Genomic DNA, 22023 nt, shown 5'->3' with positions numbered 1-22023 from the left:
TTTTCTTGTTTTCCCTTCCCAGGCTCCTCAGTGTAGTGTAGTTCCTCCTTTTGAGGAGGGTATCTTAGCATATTCCCTCATTATTGCAAGCGAAGCCGGCACCAAAAGCGAGCGTTAATGCTTTAATTAAAAATGGAATCAAATCTCGGCAAGGGAATTGAATGGGAAAATGTTTTTTTTGGTTGCCTTGTCTGTTTGTTTGTGTGTTGTACCCCCCCCCCCCTCCCCCCCTCTCTCTCTCTCTCTCTCTCTCTCATGCACACGTCTGAAAAACCATCTGCACGGAACATAATTTCTCCCAAGCCAAGGAACATTGGGACTGTGATCTCGCATTTCATGTGATCCATCTTAATTTAAAAAGTAGGAAGAGAATGAAAGATATTGCAGATAAGGGCTTCTGGGGCGGCGCCCGTGTGTCCGCGCCCCACGTTAGTCCTCTAGTACGACCTAGAACGGCTCAGTCATCGGCGCGGGCTTTGCTGCTACATTTGGATAGGTCACAGCTTATTTGAGATATGTAAAGTACATGAATATGTGGTCATTAAAGACAACTTGGCCCTCCTCATTCCTCAGCCCCCCCCCCCCCCCCCCCTCCCCCGACTGCCAGTTGGCTCCTGCGCCCTGCAGCTGTTTCCACGGCGATAAAGTGACTTGTTGCTGATTCCGTGACTGTTTAAATAAACAGCGACCTGTTGCTGTGTGTTTTTTGGGTCTCCCCCTGGCAGAGGTTCACCAGCAAGCAGGATGTGATCCGGCACTACAACATGCACAAGAAGAGGGACAACTCCCTGCAGCACGGCTTCATGCGCTTCAGTCCCCTGGACGACTGCAGCGTGTACTACCACGGCTGCCACCTCAACGGGAAGAGCACCCACTACCACTGCATGCAGGTGAACACACACACACACACAGTCACGCACACCTACACACACACAACCACACCTACACACACGCACACACAACCACGCCTGCACACGCGCACACACAGACATGCACACCTACACACACACACACACACACACACACAACCACGCCTACACACACGCACACACACACACAGACACGCACACTTACACACACACACACACAACCATGCCTACGCACACACACACACACAAACACACTCACACAACCACGCCTTCACACACAAACACAAACACACACCTACACTTGGTCCCTCACTCCTAGAAGTCCACGCTGAAATTGTTCTTTCACACACAAGACAATCACATAAACCCACACAAAAACCCACACACATTCATTCAGCCACACACACACACACACACACACACACACACACACACACACACACACACACACACACACACACATTACACAGCCATGACCCGTTGGCACCTACAGTACAGTATGCAGATCTAAAGCCTCCTGTGATATAGGGATTTTGCAGAGTCATGCATAATTCATTTATGGACATTCCAGAGTCACACTACGGCAAATTATATACAACAAAGACTGTAGTCGTTTTGAAATAGAAAGTACGCTGCTTTCTACCCCCCTCAGATAGACACAATACACATTCAGCCTCTCTGCCTATAAAGAGCCCACAGCTCGCGTGGAATATGGCGGCCGAAGTATTCTTCTCAGCAATGGGGCCATTTAGGGGCAATTCAGGATGGCAGTGAGGAGTAAAGCAGAAAGTCCTCTCCCGCTAGGAGATGAGTGGAGAGGCAGGGCCGAGGCTCGGGGAGAACCAGGCCACTCAGGCACAGCGGCGTGTTCACAGATGAGCTGTGAGATGGCGAGCTACGCAGCTTAACTACACCTATAAAAGGGAATTATAGATCGCACACTTTTTTTCCATTAAGCCCAAATTGCCGTTTAAGAGAAGTTTTCATGCACTTGACAAAAGGCGTCATAAGGTAAATAAAGGGGAAATTAAGAGGAAAACACGTTGCGCGGCTGTTCCACCCCCTCTTCTACTCTCTCTCGCTCGCTCTCTCTCTTTCCCTCTCGCTCTCTCTCTCTCGCTCTCTCTCTCTCGCTCTCTCTCCCTCTCGCTCTCTCTCCCTCTCGCTCTCTCGCTCTCTCTCTCCCTTTCGCTCTCTCTCGCTCTTTCTCTCTCTTTCTCTCTCCCTCTCGCTCTCTCGCTCTCTCTCTCTCGCTCTCTCTCTCGCTCTTTCTCTCTCTCTCTTTCTCTCTCTCTCTCGCTCTCTCTCACTCTCTCTCTCCCTCTCACTCTCTCTCTCTCTCTCCCTCTCGCTCTCTCTCTCTCTTCCTCTCTCTCTCTCTCTCTCTCCCCCTCTCTCTCTCTCTCTCTCTCGCTCCTTAATTGGCGTGGATAAAATTCAGTTAGTTGTTTATTTAAACTTCACATTTTTCATATTTTAGTACCAAGCGGCGAGTTGAAGATTATTCCTCTCCGGATTTGTTTAATTTTTTACATCTGCTTATTTTCAAGGTGTCATCGCGCCGGGCGCTTCTCACCGGTGGGGCACTGGCCCAGCCCTGATGGCCCGAGATATATTCTCTTCTAAACCCCTCTAACGGCGTAATTGTTATTAAGATGTTTCAGACCTTGTTTTAACAGCGCTGAGAACCTGCAGATGTTGGCATCGGCGCCCTTGATTTAAGGGGGAAAAAAGAGAGAGGGGCATTTTTTTCATTGTTTGACTCAATATGGAGAAGTTGCCCCGTTTGCGCGGGCGAAAGTGCCAGGGATGATATACAATCGCTGCTTTTAATTCAAACACTGGCGGTGTGTTTCCCCTCATGGCTCACAGGACTCCTGAGTACCAGACCGTTTTAAACTAAAGAAAGTGACAATCAACTTGTCCCCCCCCCCCCCTCCCCCCAACCCTCAGTTTTAACCCAGGCCCCCACCGGCGCCCTCCTCCCCTGCAGCTCTTCCGCCAGTTACAGTAAGGTAGCGACGGGCCGCCCCGTTCACACACCAAATATGAATCGAATTCGCTAAAAGACGCCCTTATATGGAAGGCGGGTTCCTTTAACCACCCGCAACCTGAAACGACCACTGCCTCTGTGAGCGACGTGGGGGGGGGGGGGGAAGTGCTCAGAGTCCTTCTTTTTCTGTCAGCTGCACAGACGCACGGTATTTCAAACTTGCGGGTCTACCTTATTCGTCTCGCGCTCGCGTTTGTTGAACGTACGGGGCTCGTGCCTAAACCACCGACTACAGGCAGCGAGTAAGAAAAAGGCCATGTTCACACCATTTCTGGGTCACCAGTACAGTCCTCACCACACTGAGCTCATTTCTCATGTGAGCGTATTTCACGTCTCCTCACTAGGTCTGCTCCAAACCGCCGTTATTAAAAAGCGCGGCGGGCGTATTATTAGCACTGGGTCACGTCTCCGGAGGCCAGACCTCTCTCTCCAATCCTGCGCTCCCCTCTGCTCCGTAGGTGGGCTGCAACAAGGTGTACACCAGCACCTCTGATGTCATGACCCACGAGAACTTCCACAAGAAGAACGCCCAGCTGATCAACGACGGCTTCCAGAGGTTCCGCGCCACCGAGGATTGTGGGACGGTGGAGTGCCAGTTCTACGGGCAGAAGACCACCCACTTCCACTGCAGGTGAGGGCGGGAGGGAGGGAGGAAGGGAGGGGTGTTGGAGTGCATGCCCACCGTAGTGATGATAAAGGATTGCACTTCTGAATGTCTATACAACCTCGGCCGCGTTCGGTGTGTGCAGAAACTAGGTTTACGTTGATGTGAGTTGTTGAATGAATTGTTTGTGATTTGGACTGAAAGGGTCCTAGATTTTTTCTTCAAACTGGTGCCATGAAAGCCCTCCTGCGGTGATAGATTACCGTGGCAACTCTGACCGAGGGGGACAGTGGTGACAGATCAGCGAGGTGTTGCGTGTCACCGGACCCCCTCAGATATCTTTCAATCGCGTGGCCTCTCATCCATGTCACCAAACCGCTCCGCGCGACCAAAGAGCTTTCTCGACCATCCATCTTGTTTTGTTTTGGTGTTTTTAGTCTCATAATTTCCCACCTTTTTCTCCCAGGCGCCCGGGCTGCACCTTCACCTTCAAGAACAAGTGTGACATCGAGAAGCACAAGAGCTACCACATCAAGGACGACGCCTACGCCAAGGACGGCTTCAAGAAGTTCTACAAGTACGAGGAGTGCAAGTACGAGGGCTGCGTCTACAGCAAGGCCACCAACCACTTCCACTGCATCCGCTCGGGGTGCGGCTTCACCTTCACCTCCACCAGCCAGATGACCTCCCACAAGCGCAAGCACGAGCGCCGCCACATCCGCTCGTCCGGCGTCATGGGCCTCTCCGCTTCCTACCTGGCGCCCAAGGAGGAGCCCGAGGAGTCGAGCAACGACGACCTCATGGACTTCTCCGCCATCAGCAGCAAGAACTCCAGCCTGAGCGCCTCGCCCACCACCCAGCAGTCTTCCACGCTGCCCTACCTGATGGTCACGCCCGCCGCGCCCGTGATGGCCGTGTCCGCCGGCGGCCACGGCGTCAAGCCCACGCCCTCGCTGGCGCCCGGCGGACGCATGTCCAGCCTGCTGTCCCAGGCCCTGCCCAGCAACATGCCGGTGGCCATGGCGATGTCCAATAGCGGCCTGGTGTCCTCCAACCCCTTCTTCCCGCTCATGCCCCGGCTGTCCCTCCCGCTGACGCACTCGGCCGCCAGCCTGATCTCGGCCGTGTCGTCCGGCGCCCACTCCATGCCCACCGACTCGCCGTCCCAGGGCTGCTCCTCGGCGGGGGCGGACGGCGCCATGGCGTCCACGCCCACCTCCTACTCGGCCTCCTCCATCATGGAGAAGATCTCCGCCAGCAAGGGCCTCATATCGCCCATGATGGCCAGGCTGGCGGCCGCAGCCCTGAAGCCCTCCAACAACCCAGACACAGGTTAGTCTCCACCAATCCAGACACAGGTTAGTCTCCACCAATCCAGACACAGGTTAGTCTCCACCAATCCAGACACAGGTTAGTCTCCACCAATCCAGACACAGGTTAGTCTCCACCAATCCAGACACAGGTTAGTCTCCACCAATCCAGACACAGGTTAGTCTCCACCAATCCAGACACAGGTTAGTCTCCACCAATCCAGACACAGGTTAGTCTCCACCAATCCAGACACACGTTAGTCTCCACCAATCCAGACACTGGTTAGTCGTCTCGTAGTAGCCGTCTGTGGGGGTGAGACAGGAGAGGGGGACAGCTGGACAAAAAAATACCAAAAATGTATGTTGCTCCCAAATGTGGAATTGAAATATACCGCGTAGGGTCCTATAAAATCCAGCAGACACCATATAGCTGATATCAACCGCGTTTATAATGTCCTGCTAAAAAGTGAGCCACCGCATCTCCCTTTCCGGTTTGCTAGATTACCCACAATCCCTTTGGAGAACGGAGAAATGCGCCAACAGGGGGAGAGCAGTCCCGGTAGAATTTTGTCTCTCCGAGGGGACTCGCTCCCAGGGCTCGTGTCAAACATGTTTCCTCACCATCACTCTCTTATCTCATTCTGAGCAAATGGAGGTGGAATGAAATTAAGTTCAGAAATTGCGAGAACAAAAAAAAAAGCTGTTTTTCCCCCGGTCTCTCGGTTCTCTCTCCGCGCAAACTGATATAAAAACAGAAATCAGTCAGGCAGAAATGACTCGGCGCACCGGAGCTGAGAACAAGGGTTGTTGTTTTAGAGAAGAACACACACGTACACACACAAACACACGCGCGCGCACACGCACTTTTGGTGTGCTTGGGGTTCTCAGAAACGTAGACTGGATTTTTCCGCGGGTCTAAATTGAAACCCCTCGCACAGACAAGAGACACAAGTCTCCCCTCTCCATCACGTTTCTCCGAATCAAACTCTGGAGGGAAAAATCGGTTTGTTGGGCTGTTAAATTGGCGATAGCGCCAACGCCGCCCGAAACTGTGAGGGGAGCTGGAGGCGGAGCGGGCGGTAGAGGAATGTAAATCGGGCCGAACGGGGGGGGGGGGGGGCGTGGGGGGACGTTGGGGGGGGGGGGGAGGATTAGGGGCTCCCGGTGGCTCCTGGAGAAGGACAGGCCCCGGGAGGCGGGGTGAGCCGTGGACAGCTGCTCGCCGGGGCGGGCGCCGAGGCTGTCAGCCGGAGCTCCACCCCCGGGCCTCCAGCAGGTACCCAGACAGGGGAGAGAGAGAGGGGGCCTGGTGAGGGAGGGGCCTCCGCAGATGGTGCCCCCCCCCCTCCCCCCTTCCCATCCGCTACTGCTCGCCTCCGCTGCGCCTGTCACAAGAGGGGAGACGCGCCTCTCAGAGCACTTAGCGGGGGAACGAACCCACCTTGCGCCCTCCCTCACTGCTGTGAGTAGAGTGTGTGCCTGTGTGTGTGTGTGTGTGAGAGTGTGTGTGTGCATCGGGGTGCGTGTGTGCAGGGCTCCTCTGTGTGCAGGGCTCCTCTGTCTCATTCACATACTTCTCTTCAGAAGTGGAGTACATTTCGAGGCCTTTTGAGGTTTTGTTTTCTCATGTTTGTTCACAAAAGGCGTGAACAGGACTCTTGGGGCTAAAAAGGTTTGAAGAGGAAGTGGTTTGTGCAATGTGTCAAAAGGTACGAGAAAGAATTCAGTGAGTGTGTGTGTGTGTGTACGTGAGTGCATGTGTGTCTGGGTGCATGTGTGTTGTGCATGTGTGTGTGTGTGTGTGTGTGTGTGTCCATTCTCAGATCGTCTCACGCTTGCCTCTTTTGAACCGGGTTACAAGGAGAGTAACTGTTTTACTTTATCCCGACAGTCGTGAACATTCTCTTCTCTTTCGGTGTCCTAGCAGCGTTTCACACGAACGCCCGCGCCCCGAAAATCCTTCCGTTGTTTCTCCTACTGACAGAGATCCCGACATCTGAAGGGTTCACTAATCAGACACGCAGTACAAATGATCTCTCAGCAGCTCTCGAACTCCGCCGGAGTAATTACACGCTGGTACATTATTCCTGGAGAATCTCCAGGAAGAGGGGCTCCAACCCATCTCCCTCGCCTGCTCGCTCGGAGATAGAAGCTGTGTTCGGAATCGCTCCCTATTCACTGTGCATTCTCCACAGAATTTTCGTTCCCTATATAGTCCACTATTTATTACCCACAATTCACCTTGATTTGCAGGGAACAGTGCATGTACCCTACATTTTCTCCGTTCCCTAGGTAGTTCACTAGATGGTGAACCCTATATAGGGAATAGGGAGTGAGGGGACGAGGGAGCGATTCCGAACACAGCTGTACTGTGTGGCCATGTCTGTGCTGCGAGGGAAATAGTTAGCTAGCTACAGCAGCGCATCTCCTCTTTTTTTTCTTTTTTTTTACCTGAACCTGTCGCGTGCCCGAACGTGCCCTAACGGACGCCCCCTTTGATGCAAAAATCGCTCTCATTTGGTCAGCGGGTTGATATAATTGCCGGTGACAGGGGCGGGGTTAGCCTTGATACCGCGGCCCGTTTTGGATGTCAGTCTTCACGGTGGAGGTGGAGAGACTTTGTAAGTGTTTGATGACCTCACGCCGGCACACAAAAAACTGCATGTCTACCCTTTTTCTTTTTTTTTTATTTACCCTTTTTCATCAAACCCCCTCCCATCTGCAAGCCCCCCGCACCCTCCCACCCCCCATCATCAGGATAAAGCAACACTGACACCCATCTCTTAGCTTTCAGCTGACAAGGCCCAAGACGGGCTTTTCCACTCCTATTCTCGCTGATATGTCTCTGGGTCATCTTCCGGGAGGGGGGGGGTGGGGAGGGGGGGGGTTGGTCTTGTCCTCCTCCAGCGCTGGGGAAGGGGCTCCGGCTGGCTGAGCAGAGGGCCAAGGGCGCGCACGTGGTCGCCCGCGACCTTGCCTGTCACCATCCCTCAGCAGCAGCCACGCACGCACACACGCACACGCGTTTCCTAAACAGCGTCCGCCCACGAAAACAATCACGGACGCTGATGGACTCGGTGTCGGGGGCCTCTGCCAGAATTCTCTTTTTTTTGTCTTAAAAAATAAAATAAAACACCACTTACCGTCTACGGAAAGCCCAGCTTTCTGTGTATGGCCTCCGGGCAAATTAATATTTCAATCAGTTGAGGATTCGGGCGTGGAGGGAGGGGGGGGGGGGGGGCGGAGCTAGGACTCACCTTCCTGTCAGCGTTTCTTAGCCTCTCCCTCCATTATTTATTTCATTCCCTCACTGACCGCTGTCCTCACTTACGCCGTCTGCCGAAAACCTCCGCCAAGGAGATCAAGAGGTCACGCTATTTGAACTGATCCGATTGGCTGTCAGCTCCAATCTCACCGACATAGGCCCGCTGTTCCTTTTGGGCATGCTCAGTGGCGCCGGCCACCGCCGGTTGTCAGGCCAACGACTCGGGAGCCGGGGGAAGATGGGAAGGGAGGGGGTCGGCCAATCTGAGACTGCCACTCTCCCTCAGCATCAGCAGCACGCTTAATGACCGGTTAAGAGGCAGCCGGGCAAATGGGTTGTGACAAGTGCTGCTGGAAAAGGAGTCTTTTTCCCTCATATCTCCCGCCTCTCAATCACCATTTAAAGGCCTTTGACGGCCCGACATAATCTCGCAATAATTATCACTCGCAGTATTCTTTTCGGGGCCGGGACATAAGTCAGATTGGATCTCGTCACAGGTTAATAATGCTGACCAACAATAACTTTCTTCTCTCTATCTCTCTCTCTCTCTCTCTCTCTCTGGCTCTCCTCAGGGAACGGACAGTCCTCTTTGGTCAGCCGGTTTAATCTGGTTCAAGTGAAGCAGGAGCCTGTGGACCCGACGTCAGGGGCCTCCCATGACTGCATCCAGGAGCACAGCCTGGACCTGAGCAAGAAAGACCACAGGTACACACACACACACACACACGTACTGTACAGCACACACACCCACACACAGTTTCTGAAGCCTGAATGAGGTATCGACTGTATGAATGCACTGGAAATACTCAAGGTGCAGTTACTGACGTAATTAACCCAGATGGTCGATTTTATATAGAGAGAGCAATTTTGACTACTTTTTAATAGTTACACCATCTGCATTTGCACCTCGGTTTATGATGCCGACATCTTTCTCCATTTCTCTGTGATCTCACACACGTTTACATAAGTCTTCAACTCCAATCAGCCCTCTAACTTACAGTACGGCTGATTTCTAGAGAAGCCGGCGGTTTGCCTCCTCATTATACATGCACACCTCCCGTGATAAATAGTAATATTTACTGTTCTCATGCAAATCTTGACGAAACATTGTTCATTTTCCTTGTTCCAGTAATGAATCAAACGGACACCCTGTACCAGGGAATACATCTCTTTTATCCTCTCTTATGAATAAGGTAAGATCCATCCATCAAACGCTTTTCATCCCCAAGACAAATTAGCGGGATGTGTGTGTGTGTGCGTGTGTGTGTGTGTGCGTGTGTGTGTGTGTGTGTGTGTGTGTGTGTGTGTGTGGAGAGCGGGTGGAGGGGGGGGGGGGTTGGCTGTTTGTTTTTTAATGTTTCACCGCTAATAAGATGAGTTTGTATCATTTAAATTTTCCAGCCATTTTTCATACGGCGTAATTTTCACCGCACCTCTCGCAAATTAATAGAATGGAGCCGTAGCCGGGCCCCCGCGCCAGATATATAGAGATGTTTGTTTTTTGATGAGCTGTTTTGAACTCGGCGTCCATTTGTTTCTCCTCCTTTCTCCTTTCTCCTCACCCCCCCGGCCTGGCGCGCCGGATTTATTTATGGAGTTTGTAAATTATATGATTAAAAAGTCAAAGGGTAAAAAAAGGGAAACCGCCACTCTCATTTTTTACCAAGACTAACCGCTAGCAGAGGGATATTCAAATGTGTGTTTTTGAGAAGATTAAAGTGGACATTGTTTTAATCATACATCTTTTTTTCTGACTGATACAAATTGCGCCGTGCGCTCTCCATTACGCTGATGATGTTTATTTATTTTTTGACCCGCTCCCTGGCGGAGGGGGCTTCTACTGAGGCTGACGTACGCGTTAATGACCGAGTCTCCACAAAGCAGCCCTGACTGGAGGGAGGCTGGCGGTCAGATGTCCTACAGCTCTCCCCTTCACGCCGGCCCTTTCGGGGGGGTCCCGTTCCCCGAGCCGCTGCATCACATGAGGCGCGTGCGATCACTTGGCGCGCACTCCTGGCCCGCGTTCAAGCGGAAGTGCGGGTCTTTGAAAGCCCGGTTCTGCTCGCCGCGTTGCCAGAACGTCTGTGTATGTGTGTGTGTGTGCCGGTGTATATTTGTGTGATTGTACGTGTGTGTGTGTGCGTGTGTGTTTGTGATGTACCTGCGCTGGGCTGACCCGCTGGCTTTGTTGTATGTGTGTGTGTGTGTGTGTGTGTGTGTGTGTGTGTGTGTGTGTGTGTGTGTGTGTGTGTGTGTGTGTGTGTGTGTGTGTGTGCAGATGTCGCAGGTGAACCCAGGCTTCTTCAGCACGCTGCACCTGAAGACGGAGCTGGACGGCGGCCATGCGGTCGACACCTCGGAGGCGGCGCAGTATCTGAGCCGCGTGATGAAGAGACCCCCGCCGGACAAGCCCAGCGAGATCTGGAGGTCCTACCTGCGCAGGTGAGCGCGCGGTCAGGGGGAGAGACGGTTCACTCACTAGGGCCCTGAGCCCTGCTTCCTGTCTGGAGGGGGGCCTCACACACACAGTAAAAGGCTTCAGAGAGGTTCCCACTCGAACACAAAGGCCGCGTTGGACTGACAGGGTCCCGTAGGAGTGGGATTCTCGGTTTGACTATATTCTCGGGTTGACTGGTCACTGACAACCTTCTGAGAACAGAGTGTGTGAGTAGGCTTCATGATAGTGGAGTGTGTGTGTGTGTGGGGGGAGAGGGGGTTAAAATGACTTTAGCTTAGAGTCTTAAATACAGTCTGAGTATGAGGTTAGCTTGAAGAGACCTCGCCGTCTCGTACATATGAATCCCACCTGTTGATGATCTCATGGTTTTCCGTTCACGTCTTTGTTGTGTTTTCCGTACCTCAGGTTCGACACGGACGACTTCTGCGAGGCCCAGTGCGACTTCCTCCAGAAGGTGCACTTCCACTGCCTGGTGGAGGACTGCGGTGCTCTCTTCAGCACGGTGGACGGCGCCACCAAGCACGCCACGTGAGTGGACGAACGACCCGCCGACCTTTCAGCGGCGGCGCACGCGCCCTGTCGTTACGAGTCGCGCTCCGCGTCGGTTTATAACGACGTCGGAATGAAACCGAATTCATTTCTGTCCGCGCAGCTTCCACATCCGAGCCACTCTGAAGGTGAAGTCGGAGCCTCACTTCAACGAGGCCAAAGACCCCGGCGACAGCGGGTCCCACCACCCGGCCACGCCCGTCTCCATGGTCAACAGCAACGCCCAGGTGGACGTGGGCTGCCTGTCGTCCTCGGGCGCCTACGGCTCCTCGCCGTCCCTGCTGGCGTGGAAGCAGCTGACGGGAAGCATCCCCCAGCTGCCCGCCTCCATGCCCAACCTGCCCTCCAACTCTCCGCTGGCCACCACCTCCCTGGAGAACGCCAAGCCGCAGGTCAAGCCCGGCTTCCTGCAGTTTCAGGACAAGTAAGGGACAGAAGATCCGTTTCTAATGTTGTTATGATAGGTTTTGGAAATGAGTGACCCCTGACCTATCTGGCGTTAAAACATAAGTACTTTTAAAGTCGCACAGAAATGAAAAAAGCATTACTGTATCACATACAGTAATTGGTCATAGTGTTCACCTATTCAACGATGTATGCCAAAAAAAAAAAAAGAATTCTACTTTTGTTGTAATCTTATATCAAAGTATATAATTTCTTACTTCCTTGAAAACGGTAGGTCACGTGCAATTACGACAACAGGTACCTTAGATTTTAGGCCAATAATTTCACGACATCCACCCGTCAATCAACGCTATCCTTCTAACGAATCTGTCTCCGTTCTTAAAATCCATCCACTTGTCAATGTTCCAATCAAATTCTCTAAACATTATGTCCCGCCCTCATAGCTTGTTTGCGTCGGAAATATGTCAAACTACGGAAGTTAGATGATCTCAAACGTCCGTTTCTGTGCGACTTTAAGGTGTTATAGACGCCTACCCTGATAAAAAATGGTATTGAATATCATAAGTACTTTTAAGGTGTTATAGACTCCTATCCTGATAGAAAAGGTATTGAATATCTCTTTTTTCCGTACTTTTGGTTCACCAGTGATCCCTGTCTGGCCACAGACTGTAAGTACTCCAACAAGTTCCACTTCCACTGTCTATTCGGCAACTGCAAGTACGTGTGCAAGACCTCAGGCAAGGCGGAGTCCCACTGCCTGGACCACATCAACCCCAACAACAACCTGGTCAACGTCCGAGACCAGTTCTCCTACTTCTCCCTTCAGTGTCTCTGCCCCAACCAGGTGGGTCCAGCTGATACTCTCACTCTATCCCCCGGCTTTTGGGCGTAAAACCCAGGAGAGAAACACACTGTCACATCCTGGAGTTTTCTAAGCGTGACGTATGCTATCTATTAGACCTGTATTTGAGGTTATTTGACTCAAGGCTTTCGGAATCACTCCTCTCCGTCTTCCATCTCCGGCGAAACGTCGGCCGACTCAGCCAGTAATGTCTGTTTATATGTCAATGATGTCATTTTGACTGCCGCGTTCTCCTCTCAGAAAAGGCCAATTTAGCTGATATTACCCAATAAATCATTGTCACTTGCGCAGTAAACAACGCTGTCTGGAATAGGGCAAAAATCTGGGGAATGTTTTGCAGATGAAGCCTAAATGGCAGGCCCCCGCCCGCTCTCCCCATCCTATATTTGGAGGGGAAGCGTCTAAATGAATTCATTAATGTGTCTAGAATCACTCCCCGACTAAAAGCCCTGCCCGTCCCCGCAGTCCCCGCCCCCGGATCAGAGGCGGCCCCGCCGGGCTCGGTCCCGTGGGACCCGGGGCTCAGGAGCAGATGGCGGTGTGCAGACACGCTGGAGGAGGGCGGGGCTTGGGAGAGAAAAAAAACAAACAAAAAAAACAGCGCCCTATAGGCAAATTAGATTCGGGGTACTTTGATATGCAGGACCTTCCCAGTTGACAGCGGGGGGCTGATGGTGTTGTTTTTTTGCGTGTTTTTTTAATGTTTTATTTGGACAGGATATTGAAATGAACTTGCTTTCTGATGCAAGTCTTCTCCTTTTAAAAGAAGAACTCCACTGAATAAAGATTAGATATAACACTCACTAGGCATGTCCTTGACTATAATGTAGTCAAATATGAAAAACACTCAGTAATTATATCCGTACTGACACAAACCGTGGTTCTCAGTAGTAGATGTGCGAGGAGCTTGGTTGAGAGAGCGTCTGGTCTGAAGCCTGCGTCTGTGTCCCCTCCTGCAGCACTGTGAGTTCAGGATGCGAGGCCACTACCACTGTCTGAGACCCGGCTGCTACTTCGTCACCAACATCACCACCAAGCTGCCCTGGCACGTCAAGAAACACGAGAAGGCCGAGCGCCGGGCCGCCAACGGATTCAAATACTTCACCAAGAGAGAAGAGTGTGGTAGGCTGGGTAAGATTCTACTTCACCAAGAGAGAGGAGTGTGATAGGCTGGGTAAGATTCTACTTCACCAAGAGAGAGGAGTGTGATAGGCTGGGTAAGATTCTACTTCACCCAGAGAGAGGAGTGTGATAGGCTGGGTAAGATTCTACTTCACCAAGAGAGAGGAGTGTGATAGGCTGGGTAAGATTCTACTTCACCCAGAGAGAGGAGTGTGATAGGCTGGGTAAGATTCAAATACTTCACCAAGAGAGAGGAGTGTGATAGGCTGGGTAAGATTCTTCTTCACCAAGAGAGAGGAGTGTGATAGGCTGGGTAAGATTGTACTTCACCCAGAGAGAGGAGTGTGATAGGCTGGGTAAGATTCAAATACTTCACCAAGAGAGAGGAGTGTGATAGGCTGGGTAAGATTCTACTTCACCCAGAGAGAGGAGTGTGGTAGGCTGGGTAAGATTCTACTTCACCAAGAGAGAGGAGTGTGATAGGCTGGGTAAGATTCTACTTCACCAAGAGAGAGGAGTGTGATAGGCTGGGTAAGATTCTACTTCACCAAGAGAGAGGAGTGTGATAGGCTGGGCAAGATTCTACTTCACCAAGAGAGAGGAGTGTGATAGGCTGGGTAAGATTCAAATACTTCACCAAGAGAGAGGAGTGTGATAGGCTGGGTAAGATTCAAATACTTCACCCAGAGAGAGGAGTGTGATAGGCTGGGTAAGATTCAAATACTTTACCCAGAGAGAGTAGTGTGGCATGCTGGGTAAAGTTCCAGTCAGACCACTCTCTACCTTTTAACTCGGGTCTGTCTGTGGTCCCCCCCCCCCCCCCCCCCAACGTCTCCCTCCAGCTCCAGATAATTGCTGTATCAGGGGGAGATGTGGGTGTGTGTTAAGGCTGTGAAATCAAGAGAGATGTACATTGATTTTTAGTGGACTCCGCGAGAGGATGTTCTCCGTGTGCCCCAACTGTTTACGGCGAACGAGAGAGCAAGAGAGAGAGAGAGAGAGAGAATGAGAGTGAAAGAGAGAGACAGAGAATGAGAGTGAAAGAGAGAGAGACAGAGAATGAGAGTGAAAGAGAGAGAGAGTGCTGGCTGAGCCGGTGCCATGCTATCAAAGCACAATTCACAAGGCATAAACCAAGTCTGCCTCATGTCTATTGTTGTAGAGTTTTGCACATACAGCACCACAGCACCACACACACAGCTCAGACGGGTGGGATTGTTAGCCAGTGCAACAAGGAAACCAGGATAACTTTTGGCTTTTTCTTCTTCTTTGTGTTTTCTTTTGGCTTTCTAAGTATTATATTATTAACACCACTCCTGTAGATTCTGTAGAATTGAGGTATTCAGCCGAGGTAGTTTTCTTTGGTACTGCACCTTTACCCTGTCAGATATGAGCGGATGTGTGTGTTTGTGTTAATGATACGGCCTGTCTACTGTAGCTCAGCCCGCTCCTGTAGCCGCGTCTCTCCCTGCCAGCGTCACAGACATCATCGTGGCGTTTTTCTTTCTGACAGTTAAACAAGCTTTTCAGAACGCACACAAAGGCAAACAGAAAGCTGCCCCCAAACATCTGTTTTTTTGTACCGGCGCTGATCTACTTGGCGTATTGTTTGAGGCTGAGGAAAAAAAAAAAAAGAGGATTACCGAAGCTAGCAGCAGCGCAGTCATAAAGAATTGATGGGTTCAGTGGTATCCATGGCAGCAACATTAAACTGAACTCGGACGACGGCGTTACCTGAACCCAGCCTCACAAAGGCCCACAGTGTCACTGCCGTGACTGTTATTTGCTCAACTTTGCATGTTGAAAGTACGCGCACAAAAGCTATTTGATGACACGCTGTATTGTGCAGCGCACCGGGTGCCATGGTTACTGACATGCTAGCACCTGCCCTGTATGCCTCCCTTTCAATTATTCCTAGCTGCTTTTATATAATCATATTTGATTAACTCGCACAAAAAAGAGCAGTCATTTAATTTGAAATCATAAAGCAATTAGAACCAGGGCTGACTAAAAATATAGAAAATTGATAAAAGAATAAGGAATATACAACATACCGCACTGTGGGCCTCCTGAAAAAAATAGAAAGGCAAGAAAAAGACAACAAAAGCTAGATTTTGAAAAATGAATTTAATATGGGAATAATTGTTTATTTACTTTGGTTTGCAGGGGTGTGTGCATTATTGGCCCACGGAATATGAGGATTTATTTATGTAAATTCCTAATTGAATAAAGGAGATGTCAGAGTAATAAAAGAGCTCCACAGGTTTGGTCCACAGAAGCCCAGACTTGCTCAGTGTGACAATAGAGTTATCTAATATTCCTCCAACATGTAAACTCGCTTTGAAACATGATCTCTCCGTTGTCCTGGACATGCTGTGGTGCCCAGGCTGCTATCACAGTGCACTATTTAAAGAACATTTTCATTCATTTGCTGCTCTTACTTCTAGATGACACATTTTAATTACTTCACAAAGACGCGTGCTTTCAGAAATGTCATATCGGGTTTCAGGGTTTCAATTGTTTATGACAACATGTCGCATTTTTGGGAACCGGCTGTGGGTTAAACAAATCCCATTCTCTCCCCGGGCAGGCTGCAAGTACAACCAAGTGAACAGCCACTTCCACTGCATCCGCGAGGGCTGCCAGTTCTCCTTCCTGCTCAAGCACCAGATGACCTCGCACGCCCGCAAACACATGAGGAGGATGCTGGGAAAGAACTTTGACAGGGTACCGTCCCAGGTGAGACCTGCCCCTCTGCGTCTCCCTCCTCTCCTGTGCATGCAGCTGCTTATTGAACACGCTACCGACAGTCATGTCTCTCCTATGAAGTATTTAGCCCATGTTTACTGCTCTGTAGATGTTCTTAGCCAACAGACAAACATTTTCTAGCTTGTTCGATCGTCTCGTTGAGAGAGGACAGGGTAGAATTGTTTACAGCTCACCTTTCTGGCCCCTGGGTGAAACTGTTTTTTTTGCATTCCTCTGGAATATTTAGGGGTGGGACCTATGCCCCCCCCCCAATTGCTCTCTGTAAAGCGCATTGTGTTGCCTCTGTGTATGAAATGCGCTATACAAATAAAGTTGGATTTGATTTGATTTAGACATTGGGTGTGGGTGTTACATTACCCTCCACATTACCCTCACAATAGTGATTGAGTGTGCTTCACCTTGAGCCAAACAAACTATAGCCTGTGAGCGGTCGACACTCCCCTGTGTCACATATCTACTTAAGAGTGAAGCTCTTAAGAGGAATGAGCTGGATGTCTCCATATGACCTTTATTTGTCGTGTTTTGCATATTGCACCCATTGCAATTTACACTATTTCTCACACCCTCTCAGACAGAAAAAAATGTGACCCAGGCGGTTTTGGCATCGTAAGATTTGGGTCTTATCCTGTTTCCTGTTTACTCTGAGCGAAGTGTGTTGAATACTTGGGTTACTCTAACCTGTCACAGCATGCCACTGATGACAATAGCTGATGATGACAAATGGTATTATGTTGCTGAATCTTTGATAATGACTTGCCTTGATCTCAGTGCTATGTACGCTATGTACGTGTGTGTGTGTGTGTGTGTGTGTGTGGGTGTGTGTGTGTGTGTGTGTGTGTGTGTGCGTGTGTGTGTGAGTGACAGTTACTGTTGTTCCTCATTCCCTACTTAGTAGCTATCATCAGAGACAGCGTTAGTCAAATATTTTATCTCGAAAAATACCCTAATGGGATTACGTCAGTAGAGTGTTGCCGGCGCTGGGTACCTGACCGTCCCTGCTTGACCCCGCCTGACCCCGCCTGACCCCGCCTGAACTGCCCCCTCCAGATGCTGCCCCATCCCCAGAGGGAGCACATGTCCGGTCTGTCCGGCCACCAGGGCATGACCTCCGGCTTCTCCAACATGATGGACGAGACCGACGACTACATGGACTATATGGGCGGGGCCAGTCCCCTGGGCCTGTCCTCCGAGTCGTCCAATCAGGACCGCAGCTGCACCAGCACCCCAGTGGGCAACGAGAGCTCCCCGGCAGGTGAGATCCGGAAGGATGGTGGGATGTCACCGTGGGGGGTTTGGTGAAATGTATGCCGCAAGTGCGTGTGTAAGGATCTAGAGTCACATGTCTACTGGATGTGAGTGTGTCGATAATAGTCATATTTCAGCTCAGCTGAGTCTATTGATTCAAGTGATTGTGGTTAGGATACAGTAAGCTGATAAGAATAAAGCAGCCGTAGTGTATCGTGAATCCAGCATCATCTAGGTTCATCTAGACCCTTCCAGAACTGTCATTCATCTCCAGTCTCCATCATCATGATCACTCCATATCCATTTCCTGATTTTAAATTGTTTTTTAACCACATAGAGCACAAAGTGAGACATCAGTCAAAGTAGATCAATATTCCCTACCCTCGTATTCTGAGGCTTGAACTTGCAAAGCCTCCATTTCTCATCCTCATGACATTAAATATTTGTTTTTGTTTACAGTAATAGCTTGAATTATGGCAAAAGTTGAATCAATATGTTTTCCCTTTCCACTTAAAGTCACTATTGTGAAGTTTTGGGAGTAAAGCCTACCACTGTACACAAGCACTTTCTAAAAGAACAGACTTCGACATGTCCCACCAAAACTGCTAATCAGGCCCTTAATCTCTGCTCCTCCAAATCTGGGCTTGGCTTCACCAAAATCACTTCCACATTTGTTCCATGATTTAGCTGCCAGTGTTGTATATCCACCATTCTCATCATTGTTGCTTTGGCTGGTGTTTGGGTTATTTGTCTTGATTCGGCTTCATTTTGTATCATTCTCTTATCTCTTCCCTTTTTACCTCCCATCCCTGTGTTGTCTGAATGGGTCTCTCTCTGTCTGTCTCTCTGTCTGTCTGTCTCTCTGTCTGTCTCTCTGTCAACCCCCCTGGTCCGTCCGTCCATCTGTCCCCCCTTCCTGTCCCCCCCACCCCCACTTCCTCCCGGCCGCCCCCTGTCTCTCCAGGACCAGGCTGCCCCTTCTCCTCAGCTCCCTCCACCCCCGCCGACACTAGCGCCCCCCAGACCGCGCCTCCTCCTCCCCCACCTCCTCCTCCCCCACCTCCTCCTCCCCCTCACCACTCCCTCCTCCAGCCCGGCCCCCAGCCCCCGTCCTCCCCCTACCCCCCCGCCCTCCTCCGCCCCCCCCTCTCCTCGCTCCCATACCTCCTCTCTCCATCCTGTCTGTCATACTCTCTGCTCAGCGCCTCTCTGGGAGCCACTCGGAGTGTTGTCATGCCAACCAACACACCGGCTTTCAGCCCCATCATTGCCACACCGTCTCCGGTTAAAAATGACGTCCCTATAGTTCAGGACGCTGCAGGTACCTACCCCCGACGCAAACCGACACCGCAGCTGCCACTGCCCATTGGCCTAGACGTAGTCCAGCTCATTCTGTGCCTGTTTTACCCCATGTTGACTAATCCAGATTGTTGTTGACGCACGAGACAGGGGCGAGCGAGCGGTGAGACTCGCCATGCCCCGTCGAAGCGATGACTCTGTTTGTGAAGACGCTAACGAAACGAAACAGCAAAAACACGCGCCCGCGGCTCGAAACGATCGAGAGGGTCAGACTCGGGTCTCGATTCGCCGGTGACGGTGCAGGAAATCTGGCACTTAAAAGTCCCCCGAGCCCTTATTTAGCGTCCCGTTAGCACAGCGTCATCAGCCGGCGGTGGTTGAACGGCGGTTACGCCGTGTTTTTTTTTTTTTAAATCGAGGCTGCCCGTCCAGCAGAACGGGGATCACGCCGTTAGCGCCGACCCCGAGAGTCAGGGGGAAGGCGGGCGCCCCCCTCGTAAAAAGCGGGTCGGGGAGATAAGAGGGGCCGGCCGAAGCCCCGCAGCTCCGCCTCCATCGAGACGGCGGTTCACGCCCAGTAAAAGTGAACCGCCAGCCTATCCGTTTTCTTCCCGGCGGGGAGGCAGAAAGTAGAAAGCTCGGCTGCCGACCGCCGTGATGGGAGGGGGGGTCGGGCGGGAAGCTTAAGGCAGGGTAGACCGCCAGGCGGTGACACCTCCCTCGGCGGGGGGGGGCCCATAGCTCGCGTCGCGGGGACACCGCAGGGCGGGCGGGGGGTGGGCCGGTGGCGCTTGTCGAGTCCTAACCTCCGTCCCTCTCTCTCCCTCCCTCCCTCCCAGGCAACACCATCTCCATCCCCACCGCCACGGGCGCCAAGAAGCGCTTCTGGATCATCGAGGACATGTCGCCGTTCGGCAAGCGGCGCAAGACGGCGTCGTCGCGCAAGATGCTGGACGAGGGCATGATGCTGGAGGGCTTCCGGCGCTACGACCTGTACGAGGACTGCCAGGACGCCGGCTGCCAGTTCTCGCTGAAGGTCACCCACTACCACTGCACGCGCGAGAACTGCGGCTACAAGTTCTGCGGCCGCACGCACATGTACAAGCACGCGCAGCACCACGACCGCGTCGACAACCTGGTGCTGGACGACTTCAAGCGCTTCAAGTCGTCGCTGCGCTGCACCTTCGCCGACTGCCAGTTCTCGGGCAACAGCACGCACTTCCACTGCCTGCGCTGCGGCTTCCGCTGCACCGACAGCACCAAGGTGACGGCGCACCGCAAGCACCACGGCAAGCAGGACGTGATCACCGCCGCCGGCTTCTGCCAGTTCAGCTCGGGCACCGACTGCGAGGTGTCCGACTGCAAGTACAAGCTCAAGTGCTCGCACTTCCACTGCACCTACCCCGAGTGCAAGCACACGGTGGTGGGGATGTCACAGATGGACTCGCACAAGCGCAAGCACGAGAAGCAGGAGCGCGGCGAGCTGCCGTCCGTCTCGCCGCGCCGGGAGGGTCTGGTGGTGGCGGCGGCGGGGGCGGGGCACTATGTGGGCGGGGGCGTGGTGGCGCTCCCCACCGTCTCGTCGGGTCTCCCTCCGGTGTCCTCCGCCCACGCGGGGCTCGCCCTCCATCACGGCAACAGCCTCGGCACGCCGGCCGCCATGCTTTACACCCCGGCCGGCACGGCGGCGTGCGAGTACGCCCGCGCCGCCGCCGCCACCTACCCCCCCACCTCGTTCGGCCTGGACAGCTCCCTCAACCTGGCCACGGACGCCGGCAGCTCGCTGTTCTTCCTGAAGAACGCCGCCGGCCTGGGCCTCAGCGACTCGCTTGACCTCAGCAGGAAGATGCACCTCGACTCCGCCGCCACCGCCGCCATGGCCCGGGCCGGGCCCAACCCCACGCCGGCGCAAGACGACACCACCACGGGGACGTCCGGCGACGCCGAGGACGACCTGTCGCCAGAGGAGGAGGCGCACGAGGAGGACGAGGAGGAGGAGGACGATGAGGAGGAGGAGGCGGAGGAGGACATGAACACCGACTCGTACGAAGACTCCGCGCCAGAGCCCCGCGGCGACAAGGACAACGGCAAGAGTTTCCACCATGCTTCCGCAAACCACACTGACCCTTCCCAACTGGAACACCTAGAGGTCGACCCGTGAAAGACACGCGTAGAAACTGAAGAAGAGCCCTGTATACTATGAACAAACACAAATGAACGTGGCCTCCATTTATCGTGATTAGGGACGCTTGCAGATGACAACAAGAAAACAACAACATGAAGAAATGATGGCCCAAAATGATTTATTATGATGTTTACAAGATGACCAACATTATTAATTCAATTATGCATTAAAAAGATGAACAGAGAAACAAACCAATTAGGCCCTCTTTTACACATGGGGCAGCAATGTAAACGTTTTACTACACATCAGTCTTTTTGTGTGCGTGCATGTTTGACTTTAATTTATTTCATTTTTGTTTTCACTTTTTTGTGTGTGATAAAAAAGCTATAAGGAAAAAAAAACTAATCTCTCTCTATATAACTATATATGTAAGTGTGTGTGAACGTTGATATACAAAGGAAATTTGCTGGTGCCGTTCACATGAACCACAGTACCCTTGTTACCCAAAGAAGGGAAATTAATCACTGTTAAATTTCACTGAGGGAAAACTATGATACAGAATGTGTTCCGTTTTATCCTATGTCAATGTTGTTATTATTATTATTATTATAATTATTATTATTATTAGTGCAGGGGTCTGCATCAGTGCTTTGGCTTGTACCGTTCTCCCTCTCCATCCTTTGCAAGGTTCTTATATTTTGTTCTCACTGTACATTTACAGTTAGAAGTGACCAGAGGGACTGTGTCCACAGTCTCCACTGCAGACTCACATAGTCGCCACACAGTAAGCTTTGCTCTCCTTGTACGCAGCTGTCTGACATTCTGACGTTCAAATTGTTCTACTCTCACCAAAATCAAGCAAACCCTTGTAATTTTATCCTTCCTCCTGTTGGGGAACCTATTGAGTTTGTGTATGGATAGTGCACTTTTATATAGATGATGATGACGACGACGACGATGATGACGATGATGATGATAATGATAGAAATTCAAACATATATTTAAAAATATTTTTGTTACCATTCGCATCATTGCATTGCAATTGCATTATATTTGCGTAGTAAACCAGAGGTCTCAGCATATCGATG

At 51.7% G+C, this 22023-nt stretch overlaps 1 protein-coding gene across 1 annotated transcript in view; it reads left to right on the top strand.

Moving 5' to 3' along the window:
- casz1 (castor zinc finger 1) overlaps positions 1 to 20971 on the top strand; it is a gene marked incomplete at both ends in the record, with an annotated part of 52077 nt that extends 31106 nt beyond the window's left edge. Inside the window, 14 exons of the mRNA XM_084436281.1 lie at positions 726 to 890; positions 3381 to 3553; positions 3993 to 4858; positions 8674 to 8806; positions 9231 to 9294; positions 10380 to 10543; positions 10965 to 11087; positions 11212 to 11532; positions 12159 to 12357; positions 13335 to 13506; positions 16088 to 16236; positions 17314 to 17518; positions 18476 to 18832; positions 19650 to 20971. Of these exons, the coding sequence (XP_084292407.1) occupies positions 726 to 890; positions 3381 to 3553; positions 3993 to 4858; positions 8674 to 8806; positions 9231 to 9294; positions 10380 to 10543; positions 10965 to 11087; positions 11212 to 11532; positions 12159 to 12357; positions 13335 to 13506; positions 16088 to 16236; positions 17314 to 17518; positions 18476 to 18832; positions 19650 to 20971 (4413 nt within the window). The remainder of the gene's footprint in view (positions 1 to 725; positions 891 to 3380; positions 3554 to 3992; positions 4859 to 8673; positions 8807 to 9230; positions 9295 to 10379; positions 10544 to 10964; positions 11088 to 11211; positions 11533 to 12158; positions 12358 to 13334; positions 13507 to 16087; positions 16237 to 17313; positions 17519 to 18475; positions 18833 to 19649) is intronic.
- Between the last annotated feature and the right edge of the window lie 1052 nt (positions 20972 to 22023).

The sequence above is a fragment of the Borostomias antarcticus genome (genome assembly GCF_949987555.1).
Source record: "Borostomias antarcticus genome assembly, chromosome: 3".
In the NCBI taxonomy this organism is placed as follows: Eukaryota; Metazoa; Chordata; class Actinopteri; order Stomiiformes; family Stomiidae; genus Borostomias; species Borostomias antarcticus.
This window is presented reverse-complemented; position numbering and strand designations above follow the sequence as displayed.